The sequence below is a fragment of the Monodelphis domestica genome, chromosome 4 (assembly GCF_027887165.1).
Source record: "Monodelphis domestica isolate mMonDom1 chromosome 4, mMonDom1.pri, whole genome shotgun sequence".
Lineage (NCBI taxonomy): Eukaryota > Metazoa > Chordata > Mammalia > Didelphimorphia > Didelphidae > Monodelphis > Monodelphis domestica.
In genome coordinates, this window is record NC_077230.1 from 387,681,960 (window position 1) to 387,702,287 (window position 20,328).

Sequence of the window (20,328 nt, forward strand, 5' to 3'; positions counted from 1 at the left end):
GATGTGCGATGTAGCCATGTGGCTGGAACTCGCTGGGGAAGAAAGCCTTAGGCCTGGTCAGGAGGCTTCCTCCCCTATAGCTGGACATCTCTCTCACTTGTTCCAGGTTGCATATGCTGGAGCAGCAGGTGGTGGGAGGAGAGCAAGCCAAGAACAAGGATCTGAAGGAGAAATTGAAGCGGCGTAAGCGGTATGCGGATGAGCGGAAGAAGCAGCTGGTGGCCGCCCTGCAAAACTCTGATGAGGATAGTGGCGACTGGGTGCTCCTGAATGTCTATGATTCCATTCAGGAGGAAGTGAGAGCCAAGAGCAAACTCCTGGAAAAGATGCAGAGAAAGGTAATCACCAGTCCAGTGTGGGCAATGGAGGGTTGGGTTGGGTGCTGGTCCCACCTCTGCTATTCAAGTCTCCTCTCTGGAACTTTGCACTGTCTGGTCCCCATACCTGGAGTGACCTCTCTCCTCTTCTCTGCCTTCTGGCCTCCTCAGCTTCCTTCAAGAATTGGCTCAGAACAGGGCAGCTGAGTGGCTCAGTGGATAGAGAGCCAGGCCTAGAGAGTTGGGTTCAAATGTGACCTCAGACACTTCCTAGATGGTTGACCCTGGGCAAGTCACTTAACACTAATTGGCTAACCCAATTCTTAGGACTGATGCTAAGGACTGATGAAGGAAAGGGTTTATTAAAAAAAATTCAAATGAGTTGGGGAAAATGAGAATCATCTAAATAGATCAATATGAGTACATAGGAAACTGGTCAGCCAACTTTCAGATATTAAAATGTACAGAAGATGGAAGTGAGGGCAGGTAACTGAGGAGAAAGGCAAAAGTCCAGCACGTCCCTATATAGCATCAAGAATGCTCATGTTCAGACTGAGCTGAAGTTTGCAATGAAAGCTAAAAATAACAAAAATATTTTTTATTAAAGGTAGGTAGAGAAAAAGAGGATTATCAAAGGTATACGAGAATTATGTTTGTGATTGATGAGATGGTGATACCTGATGAGGGGAAGGATAGAGTTTCCTTAACACAGTATCTAGCACATAGTAGGCCTGGAGAATGCTACAGACAGAATTTGCCTTGATTTTATCCAAGTGTTTAGAAAAATATTTCACATTATACTTGTGGAAGAGAGAATAGTAGGGTAGATGACAGTATAATTAGATGGATTCATAAGTGTTGAATAATTGAATGTTCTCATTCAGTCGTGTCTGACTCTTCTTGATTCCATTTGGGGTTTTCTTGGCAAAGATAGTTTTCCTTTTCCTTCTCCAATTCATTTTACAGAAGAGGAAACTGAGGAAAATAAGGTGAAATGACATGCCCAAGGTCACCAAGCTAATAAGTGTCTAAGGCCAAATTTGAACTCTGGAAGATGGATCTTCCTGACTCTAGGCTTGGTACTCTATCCCCTGGGCCATATAGCTGCCCCAAAGAGGTTTGATACCTGTACTCCAATAGTAGACACTCATGATTTGATAAAATCTTGGAAGTAGGTCTTCAGTGGAGTGTCCTGGAGATCTATGCCTGGCCCTATCCTATTTGATATTTTTATTAATGAGTTGGATAAAGGCACAGATGGGATCTTGCAGAGATAAGGCATGAGTTTTGGTTCTTGATGGCTATGAGTTTAATATTAATGAATCAATAATATATGACCAGAAAAAGGAAGAAGGACATTTTTTATCTCTATGCTTCTCTAGTATGTGTTAAGTAAATGTCATGACTTTCCCTAGGAACAATGGCTCAAAATTAGCTAATTCAGCATTCATGGTGACTTTATTTAACATAACTGTTGTGAGTGATAAGAATCAATTATATTTTCTTTCCCTTCAACCTTCCTCACAATTTAAAATAAACAAAACAAAAACAAAATCTTTATAACAATTCTGTATAGTAAAGCAAAATCATTGGTAATGTCCAAAAGTATATGTGTATGTACACACACACACACACACACACACACACACATATATAATTTTATAAATTTAGTTCAATTACTTCCTTACCATGAAATGGGTAGCATGCTTTATCCGCAGGCATCTGGAATCATGGTTGATCATTTTGCTGATCAGAGTTCTTAATTTTTTCCGTTGTTTATCTTTTTCAACATTATCTTTATAGAATTTGTTCTCCTGGTTCTGCTCATCTCTCTCTGCATCAGTTCATACAGGTCTTCCTAGATTTCTCTAAAACAGTACCTTTTGTCCTTTCTGAGGATAGAATAATATTTCATTACATCCGTATACCATAAATTGTTCAGCCATTCCCCAATAAAAGGTTACTTCCCTTTTAGTTTCCTGTTCTTTGCCACTATGAAAAGAGCTGCTATAATTTTGTTCATATGGACTCTCATGAAATGCCCTTTTACCAACTCACTGAAGCTAGAGGCTAAAGATCAGGGGAAATGTCATTGAGCAAATGAATGAAACAAAGCAACCATGAAATGCCCTTTCCCATCTCATGCATTGGTGTCTTTATCTTTTAGCTGCGGGCTGCAGAGGTAGAAATCAAAGATTTGCAGTCAGAATTTGAGCTGGAGAAGATTGATTATTTGGCCACCATCCGCAGGCAAGAGCGAGACTTCATGCTCTTTCAGCAGCTTCTTGAACAGATGCAGCCACTGATTCGCCGGGACTGTAACTATAGCAACCTTGATAAGATCAAGCGGGAATCATGCTGGGATGAAGAGAATGGCTTTTGGAAGGTGCCAGAGCCTGTCATTGTGAAAACCAGTCTCCCTGTAGGTAAAGAGTTTGGCTGATTCTAACCCAGTGGGCACTTGGAAATTCTTATGTTCACCCTTTTATGGGGGTCTTCCCTTCCTTCTTCAAGCCTCACAGAATAAGAGAATATCCGAATTGGGAGGGCCCTTTGGACACAGGATATGAGAGCTGGGAGGGGATTTAGAACAGAGAATGTCAGAACTGAGAAGGCCCTTAGGGAGAAAAAATATCAAAGCTGGAGGGCCCTTAGGACAGAGAATGGCAGGGCTGGGAGAACCCCTAGAACATGGAATGTCAGAGCTAGAAGGACCCTTATAACATGGAATGTCAAAGCTAGAGGCACTTGGAGACCATCTAGGACAAATATTTTTTCACAGGTTCAATCAACACAGAGTTAGTGACTGAGTCAGGACTCCAACCCAATTCTAATCATTTTTCTAATATGAAACACTGCCTCCTTCCTCCTATACTCTGTCTGATTCTGTCTTCAAACTCTCCCCTTCCTCTCTGCCTCACAACTTTCTCTCTTCCTTCTTTGGTCCTTCAAACATATCCTAAAATTTGCCCTTTGACTCAAATTTGTTTTGCCTAGGTTGGCTATTTACTTTCTCTTTTCACCTCAAATTCAGTATCTTACAACCAGAGATTAGAGTGGGTGGATGGTCTGACAATATTGTTCTAAGAGATCTTCTAGATCTGCCATGATGTGCTCCTACTGTGCTGTGAGAGTCAGAGGGATGGATTCAATGGCCTTCTTATGAGCCCATGTTTTCTTGAGAACCTTGTCATCTACTTCCTTGGAAGCATGTCCTTTTCCCTCCTTCTTAGCCAAGGCTTCCTCTTAATCCTAAACCATAGTTCAATGTAGTAGAAAGAATCCTGGGGTTGATATCAGAAGAGCCTTACTTTCTACCTATAAGCCTGTTTGTGTAAGGAGTGACTCCAATTTCTCTTTTCTCATAGCAGTTTCAACATTATCACAGAATAAACCCTCCAGAAAATCCTGTTCAGCTGAGAATGGAGAACCTTTGGTAGGTCCCAGTATCTCATGATGCAGCTTGAACTGAGTTTGGTAAAATGTAGGATGAATGAAGACAAGAGAATCAAGAATGTCAGAGCTGGGAGGGCCCTTGGGACACAGAATGTCAGAACTGGGAGGGACCTTAGAAAAGAAAATGTTAGAGCTTGGGAGTGATGTTAGATATAGGATATTTAAGTTGATAAGGGATTAGACAGTAAGGTTTTAGGCTCAGAATTTCCAATCCCTAAGAACTTGAAGATTGCCATTGTCACATCCCATTCCTCCCATCTCCTACATGAATGAGGAAAGAATATATTAGATTGACCTGAATTTATATCTCTATCTTCCAAATTAACTTACAGTTAGAAGTGCTTATGAAGCTAATTCCTTCTCTGTTTGCTCCTTTGAACCAAGTGTGAAGAATAATTATTCTCAACAATTTGCCGTTATTTGGCATGCTTGATGTATCTGTAATTTTAGCAGTGTAGGGATATCCTCCATTAATGCAGATGGACATTCTTATGAGAATCTTATACTAATTTTTACATTGAAAACTTCCACAAGGGGCTAGCCCATTGTACCACAAGTCTTCCTCTGGCTTTTTAAAACCTTGGGGACTAGGCATGGTGGCTTATCCTATCTATTAGTTCTGAGACCCTGTGAGCTCAGATGGCATCTCCATCCATTAAGTTTGTCATTATATATGGTGAGCCTCTCGTAAAGAGGGGTGAACCATCCCAGGTCATAAACAGAGCAGGTCAAAACTCTGATGCCTATCAGTAATGGCCTAGATTCAATTCCTAGACAAGTGATGGCGAACCTTTTAGAGACTGAGTGCCCAAATGGCAACCCTTATGCCACATGTGAGTTCCGTCCCCTTACTCCAGACACGGGAGGGAGTAAGTGCTCCCATCAGGCAGTGGGTTATGTGAGAAATGTCCCCAGGCACTTGGAGAGGGGGAGGGGAATAGTCCCCTCTGGCACATGTGCCATAGGTTTGTTTGCCAACACAGTCCCAGACCAATTTGGAGCAAATGGAGAGAATTAGTCTAAAAAAATTAAAATTAATAAAACAAAAAGCCTATGGGTACCATTGCCATACTTAAACTGACCTTGGGTTGCTGTTAATTCTCACTCTATTACCTGCTCAACTTGTTTACCTGTCACATTTTCCCTTTAGAATGTTTATTACAGGGGGCAGCTGGGTAGCTCAGTGGATTGAGAACCAGTCCTAGAGATGGGAGGTCCTAGGTTAAAATCTGGTCTCAGACACTTCCCAGCTGTGTGACCCTGGGCAAGTCACTTAACCCCCATTGCCTAGCCCTTACTTCTCTTCTGCCTTGGAACCAATACACAGTATTGACTCCAAGATGGAAGGTAAGGGTTTAAAAAAAATGTCTATTACAGAATTTCTTGAGCATGAAATACCATGGGTAACACACACACACACACACACACACACACACACACACACACACACACACACATATCTTCAAGGAAATGTTTTAGTCAGTACAGTTTACACCCCCCCCCAGTGCTTTAGTAATTAATAATTTCGTTAACAATCAGTTTTGTGAATTGAAGGAATGAAATGAGCTTGGTATTTGAGTCTCTTCTCCCTTAGCTAGATCCTCAATCAACAGATATAAAGTCACTATTATCAATAAGCAGAAAACCTTAAAGTGCTACTTAAAGTTAGCAATTATTGTTGTTGCTAATCACACATAGAATTACAGAATCTTAAAGTTAGAGGATAATTCAGGGATATCAAATCCTACCCATGCCTGTATAAAAATCCCTTTCATATCACACCCTGGTCATCCATCCAATCACTGCTTGAAGACTTCCAGGGAGGAGAAGTCCATTCTCTTTTTAAACTGCCCTGATTGCTAGGCATCAATTTCAGGAAAAATGTCCTGGAAAAATCGACTTCTTTATAACTTCCACCACCCTTTGTTCCTGGGGCTGCCCTCTGGGGCAGAGTAGAACAAGCCTAATTCTCCTTTCATGTGACAGGTCTTCAGATAGTAAAACCCAGCTATCACATCTTTTCTGAGTTTTCTTTTCTTCAGGCAAAACATCCCTAATTCCGTCAACCTTCCTTCACATGGCATGGATTCAAGGCCCCTCACCAAGCAAGTTGCCCTTGTTTGGATGTTCTCTGCTTCATGTGTGTCCTTCCCAAATGATGGAGCCCAGAACTGAACACAAGATTACACGTGTGGTCTGATGAGGGCAGAGGACAGAGGGACTCTCATCTTGGAAGCAATACCTTTCTTATTGCAGCCCAAGATTAAATTAGTTTTTTTGGTTATTGGCATCTCACTGTTGATCCATATTGACCTGGGCTTGGAGCATGTGGCATGTGTGGACAGCAGCATTTCAGCTCCCCCTTGCTCAGTGTCATGATCACACCTAGATGGGAGATATATACATCATCATCTTGGGCATAGCATGTGTCTTTTGAGGGAATGGAGCATAGCACTGTTGGTTTGGCTAGGGATGGGATAGCAGAGAAGAAATGAAGCCTGTACTCTTCACAGATTTTAGAACACTTAACTTTATTTAGGTGCTAGGACTGTGTACAGAAATAGAAAGATTGGGGTAGCAAGGTGGCTCAGTGGATAAAGAGCCAAGCCTGGAGTTGGAGGTCCTGGATTCAAATATGACCTTAGACACTTTCTAGCTGTGTGATCACTTGATACCCCAATTGCCTAGCCTTTACCGCTCTTCTGCCTTGGTACTGATATTTAGTATTGATTCTAAGACAGAAGATAAGGGTTTAAAAAAGAAAGATAACCAGAAGGATGAAGCTAAGACTAAACTAATGGTGGTATGAGCAAGCACCATCGAACTTTGGGGAAGGGAGATTGAAGGTGGCATGGGTGGGAATAGTTAGGACTGGAAGAGGTGGGACTGAGTTGAATCTTGCATTGATGTGGTGAAGGGGATATTTAGAAGGATGGGGTGGGTTGTTGCTATTGTTGTTGGTGGTGTTGGTGTTGGTGGTGTGTGTATGTGTGTGTGTGAAGACAAAAATGCACCAGGTGTGCTTAGATTACAGCCAATGAGGAAGGAGGGAGAAGAGATAGAGAATGTAGGTCCCTTGGATAAGGATGGTGAAGACTACTTGGAACCTTTGTTGGAGAGCCAAGATCTCTCTGAAAACCACTGAGAAAGTCAAAGATGATGATCTTACATTGGGACTTGGGGGCTGATGGTAGGGCCAGGGATTTTCCAGGCCAGGCCTGAAATAGGTGAATGGAATACATGTTCTTCAGCTGCAGAGATGAGGAAGAACTGGGGGCAATCCAGCATGGCAAAAGTATATGAAGATAAGATAGGGGAAAGGTGGATCAGTGGATAGAATGCTGGGTGGGCCTGGAGTCAGAAAAGCTTGAGTTCAAATCTGGTCTCAAATATTAGTTGAGTGATCCTAGGCAAGTCACTTAACCCCTGTCTGCCTCTGCACCTACCTCCCACAGTATTTGTGAGGATCATATGAAATATCTGTAAAGTTCTTAGCAAGGTGCTAGGTACACAGTAGGTGCTATATATATATATATATATATATATATATATATATATATATATATATATTAAACCCATACCTTCTGTCTTGGAATCAATACTGTGCATTGGTTCCAAGGCAGAAGAGTGGTAAGTGGCAATGGGGGTTAAGTGACTTGCCCAGGGTCACACAGCTGGAAAGTGTCTCAGGTCATATTTGAACCCAGGACCTCCCGTCTCTAGACCTGGCTCTCAATCCTCTGAGCTACCCAGCTGCCTCCTGCTATATTAATTATTGCTTTTGTTATCTAGATGGTAGGGGGCAAAGACTGAAGATGGTAGCTACAGTAGGGGCAGAGGGGTATTAGGAAGTGGAGAAACTAGTATTGGAGCATAGAGGAAAGAGTAAGAAAGCCTTGGGAGTGGCCAGACTTATGTTTGAATCCTGTTTGTGGCCCTTATTAGCTTCATGAAACTTGACCTTTCTGGAACTTATCTTCCTCAGCAATAAAATAGGATGAATCATTCCTACCCTATCTGCTTGCAGAAAATGTTTTGTAAATCCCCCAGTCATAGAGCAAGGGGAACTTTGGATTTGGGGATGGGGTGTGGGTGGGAGTGGAGCTACCAAGGGGTCTCAGCTTATGGTCTTTGGTTATTCTAGCAGGAAGAAGATCGCTACAAGCTAATGCTGAACAGGAGTGACAGTGAGAATATTGCCAGTAACTATTTCCGATCTAAACGGGCCAGTCAGATCCTCAGCACGGATCCAATGAAGAGCCTGGGTAGGCAATGCCTTTCATTTCTGACCACTCTTCCTCCTCAAATCAAGGCCCAGCTGAAAAAGTCTTGCTATAACTAGAATTGGCCTGCTCTGGAACCACTGGGGGGCAGAGGGTGGGGGGGAGTGACTCTCCATGGAATCTTGGTCCCTTGTCTAGGGTGGAATTCTTGGCTCCATTTATAAACCAAGCACTGAGGCTATACAGACTAAAATGAAACATTTCCTGCCCTCAGGAAGCTTATATTGTATAGGGAGGGGTTAACATGTATATACAAACATACAAATGTTTATGTAATAATAATTAGGATAATGTAGGCAACAGTTCAGTACCTAGCTTAGGTGTCAATGTTGTATGGTGGAAAGATCACTGCTGTTCAAGAGATAAAAGACCCGGCTTGCAAGGCCTGGTTCTGGGGTTCTGCTACTCCCTAGCTGGAAGACCTTGAATGAGTTAACACAATACTTCCAAGCTTCCATTTCCTTTTCTATAAGATGAAATTTAGACTGTGCTCAGCCAGCTTCACAGGGCCACTGGGCTGAAAATGCTATGAAATAGGAGCCATTATTCTTATAACACTTTATTTCATATCTCTGTCCACGGTATCTCATCAGCCCCAGATAAGTTCCCATCTCTTATGTATTTCCTTCACTGCTTCCTATCATTTTGCCCAAAGTAGATAGATGAGTGACGGATGTATGTATGTATAGATGGATGGATGGATGGAAAAATAAATAAATGGATGGATGGATGGATGAATTGATAGATGGGTAGGTGAATGGATGGATGGATAAATAGATGAAATGATGGACAGATGAATGGTAAAATAGATGGATGGAAGCATAAATAGATAAATGGATGGATGAATGGATAGATAATGGATGTATAGATAAATAAATGGATGGATGGATAGATGGATAGATGAGTGGGTGAATGGATGGGTGGATAAATAGATGAAACGATGGACAGATGAATGGTAAAATAGATGGATGGAAGCATAGATAGATAAATGGATGGATGAATGGATAGATGATGGACGGACTGACTGATAGTCTCCTTAAGTGTCTAGTCTCCTTGGGATTCCTCATCTGGTTTCTTTGTGTCTCTCCTGTCTGCAGCTTACCACAACTCGCCCCCCGGGCTCAACTCCCCTCTGAACAACGCCTCCTCCATCCTGACACCCATCCCGCCCCCCCAGCCCACGGACATGCCCCAGCCTCGGCCCTTTCGCCTCGAGTCCCTGGACATCCCCTTTGCCAAGGCCAAGCGCAAGAAAAGCAAAAGTAACTTTGGCAACGAGCCCCTCTGAGCACCGCCCCTACCCGGCCCCGCCCCGCCCCACCCCCGCCCTGCCCTGCCCTGGGTTGGCTGCTCCCTGGCCCGGCCGGGCTGGGCCGTTCTCTGCCTCCCCTCCCTTCCGGCCGGGGGGTGGGATGGGTGCCCGCTGGCGTTGGCCGGCTCAACTTGCCGGGCTGCTGGATGGCAAGGAAAGGCTCCTTTCGCTACATGATACGGGCACCTCTCGAGTCACTCAAACAGCACTGTTCTCCTTAAAAGGGCACAACAGTAGTTGTTTTCCCGCCCCCCCTCTCTCCCCCATTCTGTTTGCACCTGCAGCCTGAGTCCCCCGAGCACCTGCCAGCCAGTGTTGATCCTGACGGACCTTACCGGACCAACCCTCCCCAAACGCACCACCGCCAAGGGTTTTCTGGGGGCCACCCTCCAGACCGGGGGGCACCCTATCCCTTTGCATGGATGAGACTGGAAAGAAATCCCTTTGACCAGAGGGAGGGAGAAGGCTTTTCTTTGGCCTCTCCTGTTGATTGAGCTTTGGATTCCTGATGAGAAAAATAAATGGCGCATACAGATCAGTGGAGGGACAAGCCCTGGCCTCACCAGGGAGCTGCCTGCTCCTGTTCAGGTGGGAGCCAGCCCTCTCCTGCACATAGGGAGCTTCCCACCGAACTGGCATATTAAACTGCCTCATTCTGATGAGCTCCCCTGGAGCGACTCCTGTCTGTTGTTCTGAAACCCTCTTCTGGGTTCTGTTTTACTCATGGCTTCTGTCTAGCAGCAGCCAGCCAAGTCCACGCCTCTTGTGTGCCCCTGTGGGAAGGGACTGTGGGGGGATCTGGGAACAACGGGAAGCAATGGGGTCTGAATTTGGAGTTAGATGACCTGACTCTATTAGAACCAGCTGACCTTGGCCAAGTCCCCTGACCCTTTCTCAGTTTCCTCATATGCAAAAGGAACAGTTGAACTACATGACCTCCAAAGCTAGGACTTGTGGTCCTACAAAAGTACAATTTAATAGCCTCTTTGTGTATTCTTCCTGACTCCTTTTGCTTCATTTTATCCATCCCATTTATGACCATTGTCCAAAAATAACACAGCATGCATAGCATCCCCTCAATTTGATTCCACAAACATTAAATGATATGTATGTGCAAGGGATGATCTAGTGGGTGAGAGGACTTCCCTCTGACATACATGGTTGGGTGACCCCTGGGCACTTCATTTAACCTGTGTCCCAAGCAGCTTTCTAAAACTGGAAGTTACTAAAGAGAACTAACTACCTGCATCAGATAAGGGGATGTTTCACATCAGGAGTTTCCTATTGATGATGAAAGTAATAATAGCATTTATATATTGATTTAAGGCTTATAAAGCCATTCACATATTTCATTTCTATCCTTGAAATCCTGAGCAGGTGCTATTATCTCCATTTTCTAGATGAGGAAACGGAGGCACAGAGGTTAAGTAACTCGGGGTTACTTTTTAAAGTCAGCATCTATTAAGACCCCAAGAGATCCTTATGTACTGTTAATGTCCCCCTTTTCTGTTTGGACTTGACATCCCTGAACTTAAACTGTATTTTATAGCACTTAAAAGTTTGCAAGGCTATTTTTATCTGCATCGCCTCATTTAGATCTCATTACAGTCTTATGAGGTAGGTCTTGGAGGAATTACCATTCCTATTTGACAGGTGAGGAAACTGAGGCTTAGGAAAATATGCCCACTATTGGGTGTTGAGGAAAAGTTTCATGGATTTAGGTAATATCTGAGCCTTGGAGGAAGGTGGAGCCTGTCCCACATATGGGGATGCATGAAGGGAGGCACAACCTGGGGCCAAATTCGGGCCCCTCTGACAAGTCGGGCTTAAGAGGTGGCATTTTAACCTTTGGAGGCAATACAGGGAGTCACTGAAGGTCTTTGAGCGGAGTAGTGACATGGTCAGACGGGCTTCGGATGGATTTGGCTGCTGACTGGAGGGGGGCCAGGCTGAGGGTACCTGGAGGATTCAGGGCAAGAGAACAAGGGAATGGAACCAAGCCCTTCCTCGAGGCAGAAAACATAGAGACATGGCTCCAGGGCCACCGACTCGCTGGGTGACCTTAGGCCAGTTCTCACTTGCAGGGCTTCGGTTTTTCCATCTACAAAGTGGGGGCGGGGTCTGGGTGGTCTAACGGGTTCCTTTCAGTCCCCGAGTCCAGGGGCATCCCGTGGTTCCCAGTGGCGCCCCCAGCCGGGGAGCGTTGGCAGGGTTAGAGGGCTCAGGGCTAGGGGTTGCGGGAGGTGGTCAGCTGAGGGCGCACGGGGTGATGGGAAGTTCTTACGGTAGGTCTCCGAGGGGTCGGAAAGCTGTTGCCCGTCTGGGGCGGGGCGAGAGGGGCGTTACTGATTGGTTTCCTCTGTAGAGCTGGCCCATTGGGATTGACACGTTCCCTAAGAGGCCGGGGCGGGACGTCGTTCTTTTTGCCCAATGGGCTTCAGGAGGGCGCTTCCAGCCATACAATGAGTATACTTCCATTCGGACTTCCGGGGGATGAATTGCTTCCGGAGCCTACTCATGGTGATTGGTCAACTGTGGCCAAAGCACTTCCGGAGCGGCACTGGTTGGGCACTGAGGCGGTAAGAGGAAGATGGAGACTGGTCCTGTGTCTGCCTCTCGCCGGCCCCGCCGCGCCCCCGCCTTCATGAGGGCTCCGTGCCTGCTCTTGCTCCTGCTCCTGCTGCCGTTGCTGGGCCTCGACGCCGCCAGCGCCAGCGCCGGGTCTCGCCGAACCCTCGTGCTGCTAGAGAATGTCAATCTGCGCGAGACGCACTCGCTGTTCTTCCGGAGCCTGGCGGGTGAGGGGGTGGGGGGATAAGAGAGGGGTTGAGGAGAGCGGGGAGGGAGGGAGGGAGGGTGGGAGGGAGGGAGGGATAGAGAAAGGGGGGCGTGGGGGAGGGAAGATAGAGGAAGGGTAGGAAAATGATGGGGGAGGAGGGGAGGCGAGGGGAAAGGAAGGGGAAGGGAAGAAGGGGCAGAGGAGAAGGGTGTGGGGCCAATGTTCAGGTAGTAGAGACCAGGAAAGGAAGATGCGAGAGATGTGGCTGTTGTCGTTGTTCTCTGGGGGAAATTAATGTGCCAACGAAGGGCAAGGGTAGGAGGGGAAGGCAGCATAGGGGACCGGGTGCTCCGAAGGACTGTGGAGTAAGAGGGATGGTGAGTGAACCTGTGGGAAAAGATCAGAACATTCAGGCCTGGGCGTTGAGGGGTTATGAGGCTGAAGGGTCCCGGGGAGTCGTGCTAAGGGTTTGTGGGAGGAACTTGTTGAAGATAGAAGGATCTGAACCCGGGATATTGAGGGAGGGAAACTCTTCAAGGCTGACTGAGAAGAGACCCGGCTTGGGATGGTTTGAAGGAGCCTTTAGTAAAGGACCACTTGTTGAAATGCTCACCCTCTTCATCCTCTCTTACTCTGGTTTCTCTATTTCCTTCAAGACCTGGTTAAAATCTCATCTTTAAAGAAGCCTTTTCATCTCCTTAAATGCTAGTTCCTTCCCGTTAAGATTTAATCTCCAATTTATCTGTGGCTCATTTGTACCAAGCCATTTGCATGTTGGCCTTCCTGTGAATCTTGTGCACCTTGAAGGCCAGGGCTTATCTTTTCTTTCTTTGTGCCCTTAGGATGCCTTACATTTTAATAGATGTTTTTACTGATTTCAGTCAAGTATAACTATGACTTCATTTTGAAGTTTTCTTGGCAAAGATACTGTTGTAGTTTGCTACTTCCTTCTTTCCAGCTCATTTGACAGATGAGGAAACAGAGGCAAACAAGGTTAAGTGACTTGCCCAGGGTCACAGGGCTAGGAAGTATCTGAGGCCAGATTTGAACTCTGGAAGATGTCTTCCTCATTCCAGGCCTTGCACTCTAGTGCCACCTTGCTGCCCTAAAGGAGATTTTTGTAAATGTTTGTTGTCTGAGAAAGGACTTGGACTGAGGAATGGGTGAGTCTTAGAAGGTCTGTGATTCTGGAGTAGGAAGGGATGGGGAAGCTGGCCCTAGAGGCATACTTGGTCTTGAGCGTGGGTGAAATCAGTGTTCAAGGAAATTTCAGTCATAGTACATAGGCCTTGGAACTAGAAAGAATCTTACAAGTCATCTAGTCCAGCAGGCTTCACAGGTGAGGAACTGAGGCCCTGAGAAGGGCCCAAGACAAAGTTGAACTTTTGTTCTCTAACTCCAAATCTAGTGTTCTTCATTTGTCCATGCCCCTGCCTGTGTGCACAACAGTCTTCAGTTGATTACACTAAGTGCTGGCTGTGGGTGAAACTTTGTACTAGGCACTGTGAAGGGACTGGTGCAGGGCTAGGTAGCCAGGGAGGATACAAGAGATGGTGCCTGCTCTTGAAGAACTGATAGCCTGATTGAGAAAGGAAGCGGGAAATGGGGTGGTGGGAATAATGAAAAGGCCTTGCATATGGAGACAGGAGGCCTTAAGGAACCTGCTACATAAGGTGATCTGCCTCACCTTTCTCTCTCTTGCATCTTCTGTAGCCTTATCCTGTAGGAATCTCTCATTTGTATCTTTTGGCAACTACTCAGCTGTCCTCTGGTCCTTTTAGGGACTCACTTTCAGTATTCAACTGTCATGGCAAGAAAGGTTACTTGAAAAAACGGACATGAGTAGATTTTATTCCATACATTTTTACATGCCATGATAGGAGAAAGCACCAGTTAATACTCAGAGAAATATATCTTTGTGGAGCAGATAGGCTTCTTAATACATACCTTTGCCATAGGTACTTAAGGTATACAGAAGACACAGTCATACTGGTTTCAGATTTGTAGCAACTGGCCTTGTTTGTTGTATTTCAGAGGAGGTGATAGATGTTTTTGTTCTGCTACTCTGTCATTGACTTTGGGAGTCCAAGACAGAGTGGACTTTATCTTTTGATTGACATTAAAGTTAGATGTAATTATAAAGTTAGAGTTACACTTGAAATGGAAATGGAGGCTTATTCTATAATGGTATTACTTATGTCTAGGAGGGAAACAAAGGGTCCTTTTCTATCTGCTACCACACATCCTTCATCAGTTCATTACACAGTGAGTTAAATTATCATCAGTGTTCATATATGATCTAAGCACTGTGTACCTCATTCATTGCTGAGAGGAATCAAAGAAAGCTGAATGGAAGTGGTACCATTTCAGTGTTCAGTCTGGGCTATCTGGTGCAGGTAGGAGTTTAACGGAGATTTGGGAAGGCAATACAGATTTGCCAAATTTCCCTCTTCTGTAGAAAGGAGAGCAAGTGGGACCTCTGGTCTTTGCACTTTGTCTGCAGCAGCTTTCTTATTTTCTTGCAGACCGTGGCTTTGACCTCACCTACAGAACTGCTGATGACCCCAGTCTGTCCCTTATTAAGTATGGAGAGTTCCTGTATGACAATCTTATTATCTTCTCTCCTTCCGTGGAAGGTAAGGGTTTGTGGACTGGAGGAGAAGGCATCTAGCCTTGAAGAGAGAAGCCCAAAAAGGGGAGGTGGTTTGGATATCGCAGTCATTCTTGTCCCAACCTGCCTTTTGGTTGCTGCTCTCCTCCAAAAAGCCATCCTTATTACAAACAGGCTGCTTTTAAGCCCCTAAAGTTGGGGGGAGAGGGGGAGGTTCAAAGCTGCCTGTGGGACTCCACTAAGCCTTCATTAGCCCTTACCAGATGGGCCAGGTAGCTGACCCAGGGACCTAGTGTTAATGTTAGAAAGGTTGCCTAGAACCAGAATGGAAATCAGTCATGCCATGATTTGCTCTAGTGGCTTGGGCAGCTCCCAGCCTCATTCATTTATCATCATACATATTTTGTGTCCCCTTTGAATGAGGTGCACTGTGCAGAAATATAGAGGACAGAAGGGTCATTGGCCCATGGGGGTGGGGTGAAGTGGGAAAAGAAGAAAAGTAGCGTACAGGAGAGAAGGAAGTAAGTAAAGGAAGAAGTCCCAGTGAAGAGCTGTGAGAAATTTGAGGGGGAATGGTGGGGTTAGGTAAAACTTCACTGAGTAGATAGTGCCTAGGCTGGGCTTTCATGTGTCCTATCTTTGTGAGGTTGAACCCTTGAACCAATACTGACTTCCCATGCTTTAATGATTTCTTTCAGATTTTGGAGGCAATATCAATGTAGAAACCATCAGTTCTTTTATTGATGGAGGTGGCAGTGTCCTGGTGGCTGCCAGCTCAGACATTGGTGAGTATGGCCTTTCCTTGAAATTAAGACACAGGAAGTTTTTCTGTTTTTCGTCCCTCCCCCCTTACAGGGGCAAACTGTCAAATTGACCCAAACCAGCTGTGTTTGGTATATTGAAAAGAGCTTAGGATTTGGAACCAGGAAACAAGTTCAAAATGGCCTGGCCAAATGTCTCGGGTGCTCAGTTTTCTTATCTATAAAATGGAAGCGATGATTCTTATATTATTTCCTCTGTTTAACTAACTGGATTGTTATGAATCTCAGAGGAGATAGTTATTTTAACAATAAAGTGCTTTATGGTTGTAAGTTGCTATTATTATGAGTAAAGGAAATGGCAGCTATGAGCCTAGTGTGGGCCCATAGAAGACTTGTGGGGAGTGGAAGAATTCTTCCCATTCCTTCCTTGGGGAACTTCTGATCCAAAAGAAGAGAGTTTCAACCTCTTTTTAGCAATATGGTCCAACAGTGTGAAGGGGGATGGTAAGGGTCAAGGGTGGGGGAGATGGGAGGGAGCCTTCATAAGAAGTAGGGGTTAGGACATGGGGTGGATCCCTTCTTTGAAACTGGAGTGAAAGGTAAGGATGTGGAGGGATTGAAGATAAAGAATCAGAGGGAAGGGGAACTCACGATCGGTAGCCTTGATTTTTATATTCCCCGCCCCCACGTCCCCCCAAAAATGTGATGCTGCAGTGCCCTTGGGCTGCCAGGCAGGGAAATAGCCACATGAGGCTTGTTTTTCCTCCAGCCCATATCCTTACTTGTGGTAAAAGCTCAGCTGAAAATTTCTTGGTCTGTCTTTAGGTGACCCACTGAGGGAGCTGGGCAGTGAGTGTGGAATTGAATTTGATGAGGAGAAAACAGCTGTCATTGACCATCACAACTATGATATCTCTGACCCTGGAGAGGTAAGGAGGGGCCATGGTCAGGGAGCAACATTGCCTGGGATGCACCTGTCTCTTTACCATCTCTGCCTCTGTTCCTTGCAGCATACACTCATTGTGGCAGACACTGAAAATCTCCTCAAAGCTCCAACCATCGTAGGAAGAGCATCCCTCAATCCCATCCTCTTCCGGGGTGTTGGGTAAGTGAGTCAGCAAAGGCCAACTGAAACCTCCAGGAATGGGTGGGGGGTGTAGGTGTGTTGTGTGTCATTTTTTCTTTCTTTTTTTCTTTTTCTTCTTTTTTTTTAAACCCTTACCTTCTGGAGTCAATACCGTGTAAGAGTGGTAAGGGCTAGGCAATGGGGGTTAAGTGACTTGCCCAGGGTCATACAGCTGGGAAGTGTCTGAGGCCAGATATGAACGTAGGACCTCCAGGTCTCTAGGCCTGGCTCTCAATCCACTGAGCAACCCAGCTGTCCCCACACTTTTTCTTTCTGATAGGAAAATGACAAATCTTTCCGAGGTACAAAACAAAAGGCAACTTTTTGGCTATTAGTTTGCTCTATGAGCATACGAATGTTATTCTATTCTTAATTATTGAGAGTTAAGCTTCATTTTCTTCGGATAGAAAGTATTCTTTTTTTTTAAATGAAGATTCACCCTTGAGGAGAAAGTTAGCCCTCGGCTCAATATTGGGGCACCTCTGTACCCCAATCCCCATTTTTGGTTTGACCTCTTCCCTTTCCCCATAGGATGGTTGCTGATCCTGATAATCCTCTGGTACTGGATATTCTGACAGGCTCCTCTACTTCATATTCCTTTTTTCCAGATAAACCCATCACACAGGTGAGTGAGTACTCACTAGAGCACTTGTGATTCTATCCTGATCCTTTGAAGGCTTCAGGTAACCCAACCCTTGGGCATATGGTGCCAGTCAACACAGAGCTTTCCAGCACTAAGGGCAGAATTTGAAATCAGACCTTGGGGAATGGTGGAGGTGCTGGATAAGAAGTGGAAGAATAGTTGAGAGCTAGCGTCAACTTGGATTTCTGGGCAAGCCATACTGGGTGTGTACCAAGCATAGGAACTTGGGGTCTGCAATTTAGGAGTTAGTAGCAGTTCAGTGTTGGGGCCAGGGCTCAAAGCAGACATTCAGGAAGCTGACTTGCTTCTGTTTCGTTGTTAGTATCCCCATGCTGTGGGGAAGAACACCCTCCTGATTGCAGGACTCCAGGCCCGGAATAACGCCCGAGTCATCTTCAGTGGCTCCTTGGACTTCTTCAGCGATGCCTTCTTTAACTCGGCAGTGCAGAAAGCCAGCCCTGGCTCACAGAGGTATGGGGGCGGGGTCTAGGAAGAGGAGGGGCCACAGGTTGAGGTCCAGCATAAGGGCTCATGGAATTACTTATAGCATTTTCTTCTGTGTGATGTGGAACCAGGAATATTGAAAGCATATTCCTAATTTTTTAAGATATCAGTGGGAAAGAAGAAAATGGCAAACTCCCTGTGAGCTCCCTCTCCTCTTCCTAATGTTGCTAGCTCAGCTCTGCAGTGAGAACCATTGTTATTTGCAGTGAAACCTTTAGAATTGCTCTAAATGATTCCAGGTCGTCACTTAACCCTTATGACTAAATTGTACAACCAGAACCTCAGTTTCCTCCTTTGTAAAGAGAGGCTTGTGTAGACTGTCTCTGATCTTTTTGTTTGGAGACCTTTGATCCCTACATGGCTGAATGCCTTTCCCTTTAGGCCAACACGAGTACTGCTGTTAGGTGGAGTGTGTCACTTCCCTTTTTTTTCTAGACTCAAGAGCTTTAACATGCTGTGATTCTTCTGTGATGGAAAAGGCAAAGTTGGGCCTCAGGGTGCCTGGCCATCAGAGTTCCCATCTCTTTTTTTTGTCCTTGTACAGATACTCCCAAACAGGCAACTATGAGTTGGCAGTTGCCTTGTCCCGATGGGTGTTCAAGGAGGAAGGTGTGCTTCGTGTAGGGGCTGTGTCTCATCATCGAGTAGGAGAGAAGGCCCCACCCAATGCCTACACTGTCACAGATCTTGTGGTAAGGACCTATTAGGCAAGGATATTATGGGAGAGTGTGCATTGTTTGAGAAAAGTTAGATGTGATAGCTGGGTCCCCAGAAAAGTATCATTTGTGGGGGGAAGGGCAGTGACTGGCTTTGCTCTGGATTTGACTGTATTTCTAGGCCTTTTCCATAGTCCTGTGGGGCTGAGTCAGTTTAGCTAAATGGCCATGGCTCTGCTTAACTCAACCTTGTGCCGTAGGAGTACAGCATCGTCATTGAGAAGCTCTCAGAGGGCAAGTGGGTCCCCTTTGATGGAGATGACATTCAGCTAGAGTTTGTCCGGATTGATCCTTTTGTGCGGACTTTCTTGAAGAGGAAGGGTAAGTCTCAGTCATGGAGGCAGGCTAGCCTCTCCCTCTCGGCTAGTTTTATTAGCTCTACAGTTAACTATTCCTTTTCCTCCGAGTGATATTTATCCAGTCCCTTTGACTCCTGGGGCCATCAGGCCCAGAATATGCTGAAAGACAATGGGAAAGAAAATGCAGGCAACAGGGCAAGCACCTGCATCTTATGAGAAATTGCAGTGTCCTGAAAAGTTACGTTAGACTTGAGAGTGAGGGGATGTCGAGTTCAAATTCTGGCTCTGACACTGCCTGCTTGGGGGGGTTACCTTTGCCTTCAGGGTTAGACAGGACGGACCTTTGACATTATTTCTGATGTCGTTGGGGCTTTCCTAGGTGGCAAATACAGCGTCCAGTTCAAGTTGCCAGATGTCTATGGTGTATTCCAATTCAAAGTGGATTACAATCGGTTGGGCTACACTCATTTATACTCCTCCACTCAGGTAAGCATCTGAGGTCTCAGAATGGGCAGAACATCTTGAAGTAGTAGCAGTTTGCTGAGTGCATTTGCTCAGATGCTTGACCTAGAGATCAGATTAGACCTGCCTGTTCCCCCTCCTTTCTTTTTTCCAGGTATCTGTGCGGCCTCTCCAGCACACACAGTATGAACGATTCATCCCCTCAGCCTTCCCTTACTATGCGAGTGCTTTCTCCATGATGGCTGGGCTTTTCCTTTTCAGTGCCGTCTTCTTGCACATGAAAGAGAAGGAAAAATCTGATTGAAGCAGCAGAGTCCTTGGACCTTTATGGGCTGTTGATTTGGCAGGGGGTGGGCGTCTTGGACCAGGCTGACCTCTGTGGGAGACAACTTGGTTACCAGGGGTAGGGCATCATTTCCAGCATCTCTGCCCCTGGGCCTCTGGCAGCTACTGTCATCCGTTGTGAAATAAAACTGGTTCCTGATCCGTGTAAAACACAACCACACAGAATCGGAGTCTCTGTCTACCTATGCTTTGAATACCTTTAACCCAGCTGGCTCTTTACTGGATCACTAAAACTTTATTAGGGTAATGGCTCTTTCTTAAGCCATTTCTAATGTGTTTGTATTAACTGTTTTGCATTTAAATGATGCTAAATGGATACATGTTATTTAATAAGAGCCAATTGAGAGATCTGTAAGAGATAGATCTAGATGTTTCATCTATTCTTGACCCCATTTTATAGTTGAAGCTCAGGGGGTGGTGGCTAGTAATTGTCAGAGCCAGGTCTTATATCCAGTGCTGCCTCAGTCAGACAGGTTAGGGCAGCATTGGCAAAGACATGGCAGGAAAGCAGAGCCAGCACTCTGCCACTGCTCCATTCCCCCCTCCTGGCACCCGAGGTCATTTTCTGCATGCCCCATCCCTCTGTCCAGCCACCCAAAGCAAGCACTTTCTCAGCTCTTTCATGTGGGGGTTCACAAATGGCTTGAATTTGCCCTGTGGGCCAATACAGGAAGCTTTAATATGTGAGATGCTTGTGAAAAGGTCCCCAACCAA

The 20,328-nt window shown here is 45.5% G+C and overlaps 2 protein-coding genes across 10 annotated transcripts in view; both read left to right on the top strand.

Annotated features, from left to right (window-relative positions):
* The window catches only part of KIF17 (kinesin family member 17), a 69,486-nt gene extending 59,459 nt beyond the window's left edge, over positions 1-10,027 (top strand). For 4 of the 9 annotated variants that reach the window (XM_001377401.5, XM_007491239.3, XM_056795664.1 and 1 more), the window contains 5 exons: positions 107-338; positions 2,485-2,743; positions 3,686-3,753; positions 7,918-8,038; positions 9,154-10,027. In XM_001377401.5, the coding sequence (XP_001377438.3) occupies positions 107-338; positions 2,485-2,743; positions 3,686-3,753; positions 7,918-8,038; positions 9,154-9,344 (871 nt within the window). In that variant the 3' untranslated portion in view covers positions 9,345-10,027. The remainder of the gene's footprint in view (positions 1-106; positions 339-2,484; positions 2,744-3,685; positions 3,754-7,917; positions 8,039-9,153) is intronic. The other 5 variants (XM_056795663.1, XM_007491240.3, XM_007491243.3 and 2 more) reach the window with 4 other exon arrangements.
* A 1,838-nt stretch (positions 10,028-11,865) lies between these two features.
* On the top strand, positions 11,866-19,769 carry DDOST (dolichyl-diphosphooligosaccharide--protein glycosyltransferase non-catalytic subunit). The gene is made up of 11 exons (XM_056795665.1): positions 11,866-12,166; positions 14,673-14,783; positions 15,457-15,543; positions 16,345-16,448; positions 16,530-16,624; positions 17,177-17,270; positions 17,611-17,759; positions 18,337-18,484; positions 18,709-18,829; positions 19,187-19,293; positions 19,424-19,769. The coding sequence occupies exons 1-11, from the start codon at positions 11,959-11,961 to the stop codon at positions 19,571-19,573; spliced, it is 1,374 nt and encodes a 457-aa protein (XP_056651643.1). The 5' UTR covers positions 11,866-11,958; the 3' UTR covers positions 19,574-19,769.
* Positions 19,770-20,328: the final 559 nt, after the last annotated feature.